We start from the raw sequence: 13265 nt of genomic DNA, 5'->3' as shown, positions 1-13265 counted from the left end.
TTAACACAGCAATTCTGTACTGAGGAGGAGATAAACTTGAAGGATCATTCAGTCTCTCGTTCAGTCCATTACTGAATAAAAACCCATAACTGCAAAAAAACGCATAAAACCCATAGTCCTGCCAAATAAGCATTAACAGTATTAGTTTATATATTTCTGTGAAACAGACTTGGGCCATTCTCACCATACTCCTCCCCAGTTATGGATAATTAACTTCTTGAATCTTATCTTCCCCAGTACTTTCTAAACACATTACTGAATTATGCCAGTCTCTACAACTGATTTTAAATGTAAAAAATCAGGCAAGTATGCATCCATAAAACTACTGATCATTAACACACTTAAATGCATATTTTACACTTCTGTTTTTATGTAAAAACACTTACTTTTCTTTCACTGAGTTTTGTTTGCACAGATTCCCATTTTTCTTTTAAGTTATTTATGTCCTGCTCAACGTTTGTTTCAGCAGACTCTGGGCATCTTGCAAGCATCTGCTGGCCTTTCTGCATTAGACACTTGTATGTCTCTTCTTTGGCCTCAAAGGCAGCACAAAGTTCCTAAATAAAGAAATTATCAGAAATAATAAGGTAGAAATTCAATACTCTTTATAAAAACCCGTATAATATTTATTCCTCCCCCAACATTTAGCAGGTATGATTAAGACTAATAAAGGAAACACATGTAATTCATAGAAAGCCAAATGAGAAAATGAGGGACACAGTTCCTCAGGAAATGAAAACTTGTATCGTCTGCCAGTGTCTTCTCTGAGATTCAAAGATTGGCAAAGTAAATACTATGCACTCATTGAAGGAGTTGCTACAACTTGGTTGGCCTAAAGTCCATCTGTGGCCAAAACACAAAAAGTGTCAGCATTACACAGTGTGCTGGAAGTCCAGACCTATCCAGTACCCTTCAAAAGTGGGTAGGACAGCTTGGGAGGGCTGGTTTATTGTACATTGTCAGTATTTTCCTTCACTTGCCAGGCATGAGCACTGAAGACATTTCAGACATCAAAAGAAAGCTGTAATAATAATAATGGTAACAATGCGTTTTACCTGTAAACTATTCTAATAATTATGCTGTTTAAATCATGTTGGTAAGCTGGCAAAAGTCTGGGAGCTCCCATGCATCCCCCTGACTCAAACAGACACGCTCAGTATTGGTAACAGACAAATCAAAATGTACCAATGAAGCTGCTGCAGACTCACAAATGAGGAACATCTTCACAAGGAGATGAGGAATAAGTGGTTTACAAATAAGAAGAAAAGTACTTTTCCGTGACACTCAGGACAAGAGCCCAAACCAGACATTTTTGGGGGGCTAAGAGATACTGTACACAGGGCTCTGTACCTGACCACATAGGAGGGCAAAGCAAGAAGCAGGCTCATTCATGAGATTAAGATTTTGACACAACAGAAAGCTTCATTGTTTTCTCTCTGAGGACTATGGAAAGTGGCGTCCCCTAGTCTGCTTCCTCCTACTACTTCAGGAAGAAACTGAAAACAGTGATTGTTTTAAGAAAAGGAGAGGGATGGTCTGAGCAGTACTGGGATAGCTAAAAAGGTGTCTTTTTAAGCCCCTTTTGTACTGGTATTCTGTAATGTCTCTTCATATATTTTGTTTTCCTGGAGCTGCTTTAGCTGGAAATGCAGCCCAATCTCAACTCCATTTGTGAACCAATTATGGCTGAGGTTCTTGTATTCATATCTTTTATTCATATCTGTGGAAACAGGCCTTGTACTAAAGAACATGGTTCATAACATTACTTCCAAAGAGGAACAAATCAAATGTAGTATAGAACTTTCTCCTTCAGTTTCACATCAGTATTTGACACAGCTGGCTCAAACTACTGAGAGCCAAGTTAGAATTTGGCATGTAGTAGACAACATGACAAGTGGCCTCAACATTCCAGAAAAAAGAAAAAAAAATAAAAGGAGAGAATTAACACATATCTGCACATGTGCACTAAGGTTTAATCAAAAAGAAATCAAGCTCTGTGCTTTAAGGGTTGATAGCAAGTCAATGCCTGCAGATGGCCACCAGGACAGTAACATCCTGTTAAAATGCACATGTACAGTCAGGGAGGGATTGTACATCTAGAGTGCATTTTACTGGGGACAGTCAGACTTGTTCTATCACATAAAGGCCCTTTAACTAAGGGCCCTTTAACTAAGTGCCTTTGTAAGTGTAGAAAAATTGCATAGCAAAGAATGTACTAAAAGAAAATTCTGAAGCCTTCCATGAAAATTTTTGCATCTTGATCTAAGTGCAGGATGAAAAAGGGAAAAATCACTACTGACTTTAAGAGAATCATGAGTCCACTCTCACAGGGGGAAAAAACCCTACCACCTATTTTTCTCCCTTTTTTGTTTTTTCTTTATGACAAATAGAAAAGGATTATAGGGATTCAAAACAACAGGAATATTTGTGTTTGGATCTAGTTTCCTGTCTTATATGATTTTAAAACTGTAAATTACTTTCCCTATCAGTTATAGATACTGGCAAATTTTTGAGGACAAAAAGGAAGGGGGGAAAAAAGTGCCCCATGTTGGTAACCAATGATCTTTATCACCATTCAAAAAAAAATCTGATTTTTAACATGACAATTCAGCATTCTAATTGGAAGTGTCAAGTCAAGCATATTCCAGTTCGAGTACAGTTCAGTAAGTATCACTGTTACCTCTGAGCCAGGAATTCAGAGGTTCAGATCACCAGGTTTGGGCTTATATCCTGGCCTAAAGCTCATCATGATTTTACACAAATGGAGCAGTAAGAACCACCTTCCTTAGAGGCAAGAGATCAAGTTTAAGTGTCTTTTTAAAAACTCTATGGTTCTATGGAAGCAGAGAAATCCACAGAATGTTTCTTAAAAGAAAGGGAATAATTCAGTCATCCCAGTCAGCTTGCCATTTCTAATCAAAGCACAGCCTCTATGAGCCAGTAGTCCTTCTTATTTCTATGCTAATGTTGACTTTACTGTCAGCTTTGGTTAAACAAAGAATAAAGGATCAAGTCTCTTAAGGTTTAGTGAATGTGGGCCATTTTTAGGTTCATCCTCAAATTTTAGAAAAATCATAAACTTAGTTATGGGGTCAGAAGGGAAAAGAAGAATAGAAATCATGAAAAATCACCTTCTGTAAAGATGCAAAAGTTGTTTTATTTGTCTCAACACTAATAATGCTTCAGCTTTGGGCACATCCCAACAGGCTACTAAACTGTAAATAACAGTGTTGTTTTGAAGGCTATTAAATTTCTTTAAGACACTGTACAGACCTTGTGATATATAGAACACACTCTGTATTTACAAAAAACATTCTTAAAAGATAGTTAGTCCTGAAATTCAATTTGCAAAGCATTCTAATACTGATACTTACCATATGTGCATTAAGCTGCTCTCTTGCTGTTTCTGGTAAGCCTCCAACAGGTTTTGATGCCAACAGCTGACGTTCAGTGTCTGTCAGCCATTGCTGCAGATCCTCAACTTCACCATGGAAACCTTGAGCCTAAATTATACCACATCATTTTAGAGATAACTTAAATGCTCTCCATTACAATAACCAGTTCAGATGCATAAGCAGATTGGCAATTGATATAATCAGAAATTTGTAATAATCAAACTAAATTAAAGAAGAAGAAAGAAAAAAAGGAAAAAGCAAACTAACAAACTAGCTGAATTCAATCTAAAGGACAAAAACCATAGAAATCATAAAAGTAGTCAGAATAACTACTGTGAGACCAATGTTTTCCCTGAATAATACAACTAAACAGAAATTACACCCTTTACAAACATGTAGACCAAAAGCTGAATTCTCATATCAGCACTGTAAGGGACAAAGTCCAGCTGTGGAAGATACAGCTGGATTCAAAATTTCTCCAGATTCAGGAGCGTCTGCATAATGGCTTTGATTTAGGCCAACTTCTAATACATGTATCTGTGTATTTCATGTAAAAGACACTTTTTCTGAGTTATCTCTGTATTTGATCATTTCCTGTTCACCTGGATCAAGGCACTATCCAGCTGCTGTTTCCTTTGCTCTGTTTTTTCCAACAAGTTTTGCCAGCGCTGATTCAGGAGTTCCAACTTGCTCCGTAAATTACTTGCTTCTTCAACAGCACTTGATTCAATCAGGTCATTTCCTGCTTTTTTAACAGCTTCCACCGTAGACTGATGAGCAAAAACATCATTTTGTAGCACCTACAATTGTAACACAGCATGGTCAAATCAAGTAAGTTACTGAATGAAGGCGCTCACAGAGATTCAGCCAATAGTAGCCCAAGGACAAGACAATAGTTAAACATCAGCACAGGTATCAGAAATTAAAGCTCTTAGATCTCCTCAATCAAATGCACTAACAATTCTGACAGTAACCATTCTAGCAAAATACTGAAGTTTATTTTTGTATCTTCAAAAAAACAAATATATTCCTTCTGAAAGCATATATTTCTGAAATTATCAAAGGTTTCTAGTAGTGGTAGGGAATAATTATTTATTCACTTTTTAAATTTATTATATACTTTTCTTTAACAGGATTTTTCTTTGAATACTATGTGCCTGCTGTGCTATACAACAACCCAGCTGCCACAATGAATTCTTGTGCATTTCACGGCTACAACTCCTTTCACATTATTTCAGGCTACCAGGACACTTGACCTGTGCTAAAAGCTGGGGGATGGTTGTACTACTAACACCAAAAGACCTCCTCCATCTGCTGGAAAACTTCTTATCACCAACCACAGTAAAAACCATAAAAGGCAAAAGGTACATTTGGGGATAAAATGCTGTTTTCAGAAGGATGGAGGGCAGGGCAAAAAAAGCTTTAATATAGAACAGAAAAAGAAATACACAAAATGGTTGGGAAGAGAATGGTAAACCCTATCTAAGAATTTCAAGTTTATGACTCCTATCTTCCATAGAGTCTGACTGAAACTCTCCTCCATCAGAGTACTAGCATATGGAAAAAATGCAAAGCTAAATACAAAGAAACTTAAAAATAAACTATGTGGAGCACAATATGAAATAGCAAGTCACAAGCAGACCTTGAATACAAAACACACATCACATTTACTTTAATTCTTCTAAGCTAAGAATCAGATTATTTTATTTTCCTAACAGGGTAAAAAAAGGTATTCAAAGAAGCAGATGCATCTTATCCCTTCCTTCCTGCTGAGACTCACTAAGAACAAGGTCTATTCTTTCCAAAGTTATTCAAGAGTTGGATGTTTTTACAGGCTACCACAGGATGCACTACTGTGTGAACTTTCTAACCTATAAACTCTGTATTATGAAAAGGAAGTAGATTCATTCATGTGTTTGCTGAACTCCTTCAGCACAGACACAAATGATGTCTCGATGCTCTTCACTAGTGAAACACTTCCGTTCGATAAGAGCACAAAAGGCTCGTGGAGCAGAACCCGGTTTTGTAATTTTATTTACTTTGTTTTAAAAGGGTATGTTTATAACAATAGTCACACAGGCTATGTAGATACTGTATTCTGTTCAAGTTCCAACTGACCACCCAAAAGCTTTCAGAAGCTGCATAGCTGCATTAACACAGACAATGAAAATACTTTAATTATCTGTGTACTGTCAATTTCAATCAATTCTCTCAAAATCCAAAATGGACTCTGAGCGCTTTTTACATCTTATGCAAGCCAAAATTTAAATGGCAGATTTAAAGGGAGAGGAATTATAAGGTTAGATTGAAATCTTCAAGCTTAGAAAGAACACATTGTTATGAAGAGCACAGAGCTAAACACTGAGGCAGGGAAAATATCTTAGTCCTAGGAGATGTTCTAAAAATAAAGGCATAGCAGAATCATCCTTCCATGGGCTTCAAAATAACAATGATCAGTAAAAATACTAAAACAAACAAACAAAAACCCCTTAACCCTATGTTGCAAGTAACACAGAGATAAAGATGGGAGTTTGCACAGATTTTCAGAGAAGCATTTTCCATCTTAGCTGAACCCAACTGACACACAATTTTGCAGAATTCAGAACAAATCACTATTTTCTGGGAGGGAAGAAAGAACCAAAGATATGCAAGAGTCATACAGCTTGTGAGGCCTGGCTTAAACAGCAGTACTCAAGGAGTTTACTGCTTCAGGGAGGTTCAGGTTTTGAATTCCCTAGGTCAAAGAAAGGTGATTAGAGGTGGAGTCTAAGGTAAGCTGTTTATTTTTGGCTAAAACCTATCACACTTGCACAGCATATGCAAGAAAGGAAGGCATGTGGAGGAGTAAGAGGAAAGATATTACTTATTCTAAGCCTTCATTCCAGCTACAGTCTGCATCTTGAAAGTGTATGTAGAGAATTATTTATCAAATGCAAAGTTTTACTAGAAGACTCATCCCTATGATAAATATCAAAAGAACATTTTGGTTAATATTGTTTATAATTACGTACATGATGTTTGGCAAGTTCAATTTCAATAGCCTTGGGGTCTCCACCCACGGGTTTCTGTTCATTCAGCAAATCTTCTGTATGTGTCAGCCATGCCAGTAACTCATCCAGGGCATGCTGGAACTGCCCCAAGGCCAACAAGGCACCTTCCAGCTTGTGCTAAAGCAAAAATAAAGTTAACAAGAAAATCGTTTCACAATGCAATTGAATTGTCTTCCATTACCATTAGTCACCATAATCCAGAGCAGAGTCCACACAGAAGACAGAATAAAAGCCAGGGAGGAACAGTTACCCAGTGCAGGCAATGCTTTATAACTACAGCTGAGTTAGCAATTCCCTTGTAAAGCCTTGCACTCCAGGCTCAAATTCCTCAAATTCCATTTAATATAGAACAGAAAAAGAAATACACAAAATGGTTGGGAAGAGAATGGTAAACCCTATGGTAAGATGGTACCAGACCAGAGGTAAGATTGAAGGCTGTTTCATCAGATGTATTAGTAGCTTTTTATCACTTAAAACATATTTTCAATATAAATGCAATTTGGTGCCTGATCTCTTTAAAATCTTTTCTTTGTCATGAAATTATTCAATTTAGAAAAAAATAACACACTTCAAAGGACTCTTTCACATCTCTCAGCTTGATAATTTAAGGAAATAACAACAAAATAGTTTAATATTAAGTTAATGGGATTTTATTCAAATGTTCAGCTCAGCACCTACTATTACTTTTGCACATATAAACATGCTTTCAGCTGCTACTTAAGACATCATCAAACAACCAAAATGCAATAATAATCATTCAATACAGCATTACTGACAGAAAATTTAAAAAGGTTTAAAAAAGTTTTAAAAACTAAACTAATTGTACAATTCAATGCTATTATATATAAGTTTTTTAGCTTCCAAACTAAAAGGAACGTGCAAATTAATGTAAGTATTATGCATAACAAAGAATTTTTCACAAAAAACAAAATCATTAATAAAGCCCCCATCTCCAAGCTTATTTACCTGTCTACTTATAATTTTGTCTTCTAGGCTGTCCCACAATAGTCTGAGCTCTGAGAGGGGGTCTTGAACAGTGTGCTTGTCACTCTCTTGTGTTGCTTTCTTTAGCAATAGTTCTGCCTGATGGTTCAGTCTTTCCATTTCTATCTGCTGCTGGTAAGCTTCTGTCTTAAATTGCTATGGTAAATAGAAAAAGAAAATAAGTAAATGAAAAACAAATAATGATTATAGAATCACAGAATGATTCTGTGTTCTAGCTCTTGTGGTTGTGATGGGGATAATGTTATAACTTTCAAATGGAATTATTCTTGAAAGGAAGTGAAAGCAAATTCTCTTTAGTAGAACACCCTCTTTAACACACAATTGGTGCAAAAGTCTGAAAGCATCTTGTGTACATATGTTCTGAACTATGTAAGGTCACAATTCATTTGAAGTTCCATCATAAAATACATAAAACAAACTGCCCACAGCCAACAAAATCTACAACTGAGCAACAAGACCAAGAACCTTCTCTGATCTTCACATATCTCTGCTTTTTAAACATGGCACAACGGCATCCCAACATCAGGAGCATATTTGGTCACAAGTACAGATCCCTGCAGACAGATTTCCAAATTAGATTGGAATTTTGATTTTCACCTTACTCACATATTGGGAATGTCATGATCTGTGTAAGCATTTACATAAAGGCTCTAATGGCATAAGCAAAGCTTTGGAGGCCTTCTCTCATAGCCTCAAAGAAATTGTTCATGTTAGAAACAAGAAAACATAAAGTTCATAGCAGAAGAATCCTGCACATAATAACTTCATAGTTTTTGAAAGAGAATGAATGACACTACAACTATTTTTGGGCTATCAGAAAAAAATAAAATGTAGCCTAGACAAAATTTGGAATAGTTTTTTAAGTTAAGTGCATTTTAAAATGAAAAGTTTGATATTAAATATTTTTAAATTTTCATGCAAATTCTTCACTAAAAATTGAAAATGAAAATTATATTAGACTCTCAAAAATAGTGCACAACACAGAAAAATACAGACAAATGGAAATATAAAGGAAATTAAAGTTCATACCTTAAGTTCCTCTGTTTGCTGCTTCACTGTCTCCAGATCTGTTCCAACTGGGGACATAGATGCTAACTTGCTGCCAGCAATGTCCACCCAGTCAAATAATGCCTGAAAATCACAGTGTGATATTTAAGTGTGAGCAGAGAAATGCTGTTATTTTTGAAAGTTGTATTGAGTAAAATATCAAAACTTTTCTTTTTTCCAGAGAGAGTATTGCTGTTGTTCTTTCAAAGAAAATAACTTTCCCAGCAAAACCTAGGTTTCTTTGTAATACAATAGAACAAATACCCCTGTAACAGTTATAGGAGTGTACATTCTGCAATCCTGGACTTCTATTAGCAGCAAGATTCTGCCCCAATTATTCATGCTGAGTAGCAATCTACTTGTTGCATTTACCTTTCAGGGAATTCATAAAAACTGCAGATTTTACACAAGACAAACTCTGTTCTACAGCTGGTTGGAGTGAAAATAGATAACACACCTTAAATGAGGATTACAAACTTTTGAAGAAAGCTATTTGTGTAAGGAACATGGAGCTACCTATTCAGTACATACTAGGCAGTGAAGGATCATAACTGAGCTACAATGAATCTCTAAAGGATAATGCAGAGTGACTTTAAAAAAGCAAAAAATAAAAAATAAATGATGTCTCCCCGGTTCTGATGCTAGGATGTGCCTTATACAGCTACAGGAAATAGAAAGTAGTTAAACCAAATGGTGATGATTCTGTCTAATCAATCTCTGCACAGCAGGAACACAAGAGAACACAGACAAAAATCCATAGTGATGGTGCACTGCAAAACAGGCATGTTGCATTATTATTCAGGAGTGGTCTGCTGCTTGATCTGCACCAAATACAGCAGTAACTGCCCTCAGTGTCATGTGAAATTTCAGTTTTAAAGATTTAAGGAACCATGGAAGACAGTAATTCCACCAAGAAAAAACAAACAAACAAAACCAAAACAAACAAACAACTACAAAAAACCTAACAGCACGTACAGAGAAAAGATCATAGTTTCAAAGGATAGGTTGTGTTGGAAGAGACCTTTAAAGGTCATCTAAAGCACAACCCCTCACTGTGTACAAGATACCTTTAAACTGCTGGAACATTTGCCTACAGATTTAAAAAGGGGATAATCTTCTAAAGTATTGTGATAGGATAAATTATACTAGGAATATAAATTATACTAAGAATAATGGCTTAGCAACATTATGTTAATAATTTTACTTATAAATGAGGTGGAATAAAATTCAAGTGATGTAATTGTCTTCGACTCAAAGAAAACAGCAGCAAGTGTGTGTACAGACCTGTACCCTGTTCCTTTCAAACCAAATGTGTCACAACTTTAACCTGCCTTGACTATCACAAGAAACTGTGAGCAGAACTACTAGGAATGTGTGGTGCCAAAAAGCCTCTGCCCTTATCAACAAACAAGGGGACATTAATTTGGAATCTAAACACAGTGCAATATATGGACATGAAGAAAACAACACAACATATGCACTCTTTAATGCAGAAAAAACCCAACAAACCAACCCCAACCAATCTTGAGGAAAAGCCCTGCCTACTCAAGAAAACAGTCACTACAACCAGACTGCAGTACTTGTCACCTACCTTGTCACATGACACTTTTTACTACAACCACAGTAAATCCCATTGACCCAAGGCTGGGTTAGGTATGTCACATCATCTTACCTGTAGTCCATCTTGGTATTGAACAGCTGCCTGCATAGCTTCCCCAAGCTTATCCACACGTTCTTTCCATGTTTTGTTTAGTGCATCCCAGGCAGAATTCAGCTGCAAATAAGCACAATTTACTCCCATAGACAAAAGAATTTTACTGCTATATAATGTGCATTTACCAACGCTTCACTGATCAATAATACAAATAGAAACTCAGCACGACTGCTTCACATTTATTAACACTCTTGTTCTCCCTATCACTTCAGAACTAGTTTCTTTCAGAATTCAGTAGAGGTTCTGAATTATAAAAGCTGTAAACTGAAATACTGATTAAATATTTTTTATTAACAGAGATCCAAAAGTTAGTAGATGAAATACTACTAAATCATTTGGAGTTGCATCACCACAATAAAAATACCTTAAAAGAATCATACAGTGCTGAAGACTGGAGAAATAAAAAGTACTTTATAGACATCCAAACAGGATAGTCTCAATTAAGATGTCTCACTTGGCATGAAGAATACATATCCAAAACTTATTCCAGCATTACTTTTTACAAGAAATAGTCACCTACAATATTAATCAGTGACTATTTTTAAAAAAACTGTCTTTTACAAAAGTTCTAAACCATAAATCAATTAAATAAAACAGTGTGTACATTCGAATCTAATCTAAGATTTATTCACTCAAAAGGGAAATCTTACTTTATCACAAAGGCTTCAGTGGTGCCTCACTTTTGCCACCAAATTTTTATTCTCAAAATTTGTTGGGGGTCATAGGGAATATACAAATTTCAGCTGAGCAAGCTATTACACAGCAGACCTAAGCATCTGCATTTCCCATACCTCATCTATACTCTTGTTGACAATGGGTTTGTCAGGCTCTCCACAAGCAGCTCTCAGCTCAGAGCCAAGGCTCACAACTGCTTCTAGTTCTTCTTGTAGTCCATCAATTTCTTCTTTAGCAGCCTACAAAGAGAAAAAAAGCCAACATTGCTGATACTAGATTTAATAATCTATGTAAAACTTGCTTTCAAGATAGAACACAGTGGGATTCTACCTTTGTTTTCCTTCCAGTCACTTGGACTTAGAAAATAAGCATCCCTTTGCAGTGCAGGGATGAAATCAGCTGACATCAGTCTAAATTGTAACAATGGTTTATGATACCATTTTGCATGAGATAGAGAAAGTAAACAGGAAGTTTTAAATTAGATTTCTTTCATCAGAGAGTCTTCTTTGTCAGAGGTTATCATTCGACCTTCAAACATTTAACTATCAGTATAAATAATTACAGGCTTAGAGGATAATACATAGAGCATCATACATTTGTCCACCTTTCATTTGGATGTTACGTACTACTCGAGGAATCTCAAGCATGTACAACTTTTCAAAGTCCCAGTGAGATGGTTATTATGTACATATTTACAAACAAATAAGGAAATCTAATGACAAGCACATGTTGCATGCTCATTGCAATTAAGCACTGATATGTGTTATTAACTGTAGACTCTTGAGATACCATTACTGAAAATTTCTACACAATTATCCCTCTTAGTCTCTACAAAATGATATATTTTCCTCTGCATACCATAAATAAAGTACTTCAAATCAAGAAAATACTTTCTACTGACCTCTGCAGCTTCTTGCTGTTGCTTGACTACAGATGGGTCAACTCCAGGTCCCTCCAGTTCTCGAATGAAGTCCTGAGTATCTTTAATAGTAGCTACAAGAGCCATATGATCACACCAAAACTTTTCAGCTAGTTCCATTACATCTAACAGTTTGGCCTCTCTTTCCTCAGTCAGGGTCTGGATGTCTTCCCAAATTAGGACCATTTGGTCTAGTTTATCTTGAACAGCTAAACAACAAAGGAACTAGATTACTACCTTGGCAAACAATTCTTGGTCATAAATCTCTCTACAGTTCTACAGCAGAAACATATGTGTACATTTTAAAATTTAGACTCTAAAATATTTCTTTGCAGGACTCCTTATAATTTTAAGTGGAAACAAACACAATGGCCTTTAAAAATAAAATAAAGATCATATCCACAACGAATTATTTTAAATGATGTTTTGTTTTTATAAATCTTAAGCAGCTTCTCCTGGAGAACATTCCCCAGATTAGAGGTCATCAGAAATGAGGAATTTTATATGCTGCAGCTTACTGCATTTCCACTACATGAAAGTTTTCTCAGTCTATTACCTTTAGCAGACATATCCTTATCAGCGCCTTCTGAGCGAGCGATCATCTCCTCCCCTCTCTGTTTAAGTGTCTCATACACTGGCTGAAGTTTTTCCAGATCCACTGACACATTCTTATTTTCACTGATCTGCTCTTTTATCTTCTCAACCTCTGCTGAGATCGACGGTGGCTGCCTCAGACGTTCAACTATGCGCTTCAGACTCTCCAGAGTTGGATCTATCTTGTCATGGAACTAGGAGGGTGCCACAGGACACAAGGAAATGGCAGACAAATTAGAATATTTAAAAGAACCCAACAAACTAAAAAATGGCATCTGAAATTATCTTAGAAAAAAGTACTTGACATCTCTATCCAACATATGTATGTGTAAATTGCAATACCTCCCTCTAGGCTCTTTTAATTCTAAGTTACAAAAATAACCCTGCAAAATGATAGGTTCTGTCAAATTCAAGAACTTTTCTATTAAGTTTGGTTCACTCCTGAGACACTCCCTCTGAGAGTACTATACACATGGCAGAATCCACTTACATTTAGTCCTGTGAAACCTATGCAGTTTGCAGCTTTAGAGAGCCATGGCTTTCTGACTTCATCATTTTAGAAAGATTTGTACTTTACTATGAAAAACATACATTTTCCTGTTAGGACCAACATACTGATGTACTACCTCTGATTAAAGCTTTATATGTAAGGTCATGGAAAAAGACATCTGTAAGTGGCCAGGAGGTGCTTGCTGGGGCAGTAAAGGTATGGTACTTTCTGCAAATAAAAGCACACAACAGTGTATATACTGTATTCTTCCATGTTTGACTGGGCCCAGGTAGGTGCTCAGAAATTCAATTACAGCTGTGTTAAAGTGGTTCAGCCTTTGGGATAGGTCCAAAGTTGGCTTTATTATATGCTTTTG

General features: G+C 36.2%; 1 protein-coding gene across 12 annotated transcripts in view; it reads right to left on the bottom strand.

The window, feature by feature from the left end:
- DST (dystonin) overlaps positions 1-13265 on the bottom strand; it is a 289433-nt gene that overhangs the window by 31758 nt on the left and 244410 nt on the right. For all 12 annotated transcript variants that reach the window (XM_063150658.1, XM_063150659.1, XM_063150655.1 and 9 more), the window contains 10 exons: positions 12362-12593; positions 11788-12014; positions 11003-11125; positions 10170-10271; positions 8480-8581; positions 7412-7585; positions 6407-6562; positions 3998-4195; positions 3375-3503; positions 387-557 (listed from right to left, as the gene is read on the bottom strand). In XM_063150658.1, coding sequence (XP_063006728.1) covers positions 387-557; positions 3375-3503; positions 3998-4195; positions 6407-6562; positions 7412-7585; positions 8480-8581; positions 10170-10271; positions 11003-11125; positions 11788-12014; positions 12362-12593 — 1614 coding nt within the window. The remainder of the gene's footprint in view (positions 1-386; positions 558-3374; positions 3504-3997; positions 4196-6406; positions 6563-7411; positions 7586-8479; positions 8582-10169; positions 10272-11002; positions 11126-11787; positions 12015-12361; positions 12594-13265) is intronic.

This window comes from Melospiza melodia, chromosome 3 (genome assembly GCF_035770615.1).
Source record: "Melospiza melodia melodia isolate bMelMel2 chromosome 3, bMelMel2.pri, whole genome shotgun sequence".
NCBI classification, from domain to species: Eukaryota; Metazoa; Chordata; class Aves; order Passeriformes; family Passerellidae; genus Melospiza; species Melospiza melodia.
The sequence above is the reverse complement of the archived record's forward strand: the minus strand, read 5'-3'. Positions and strand labels throughout refer to the sequence as shown.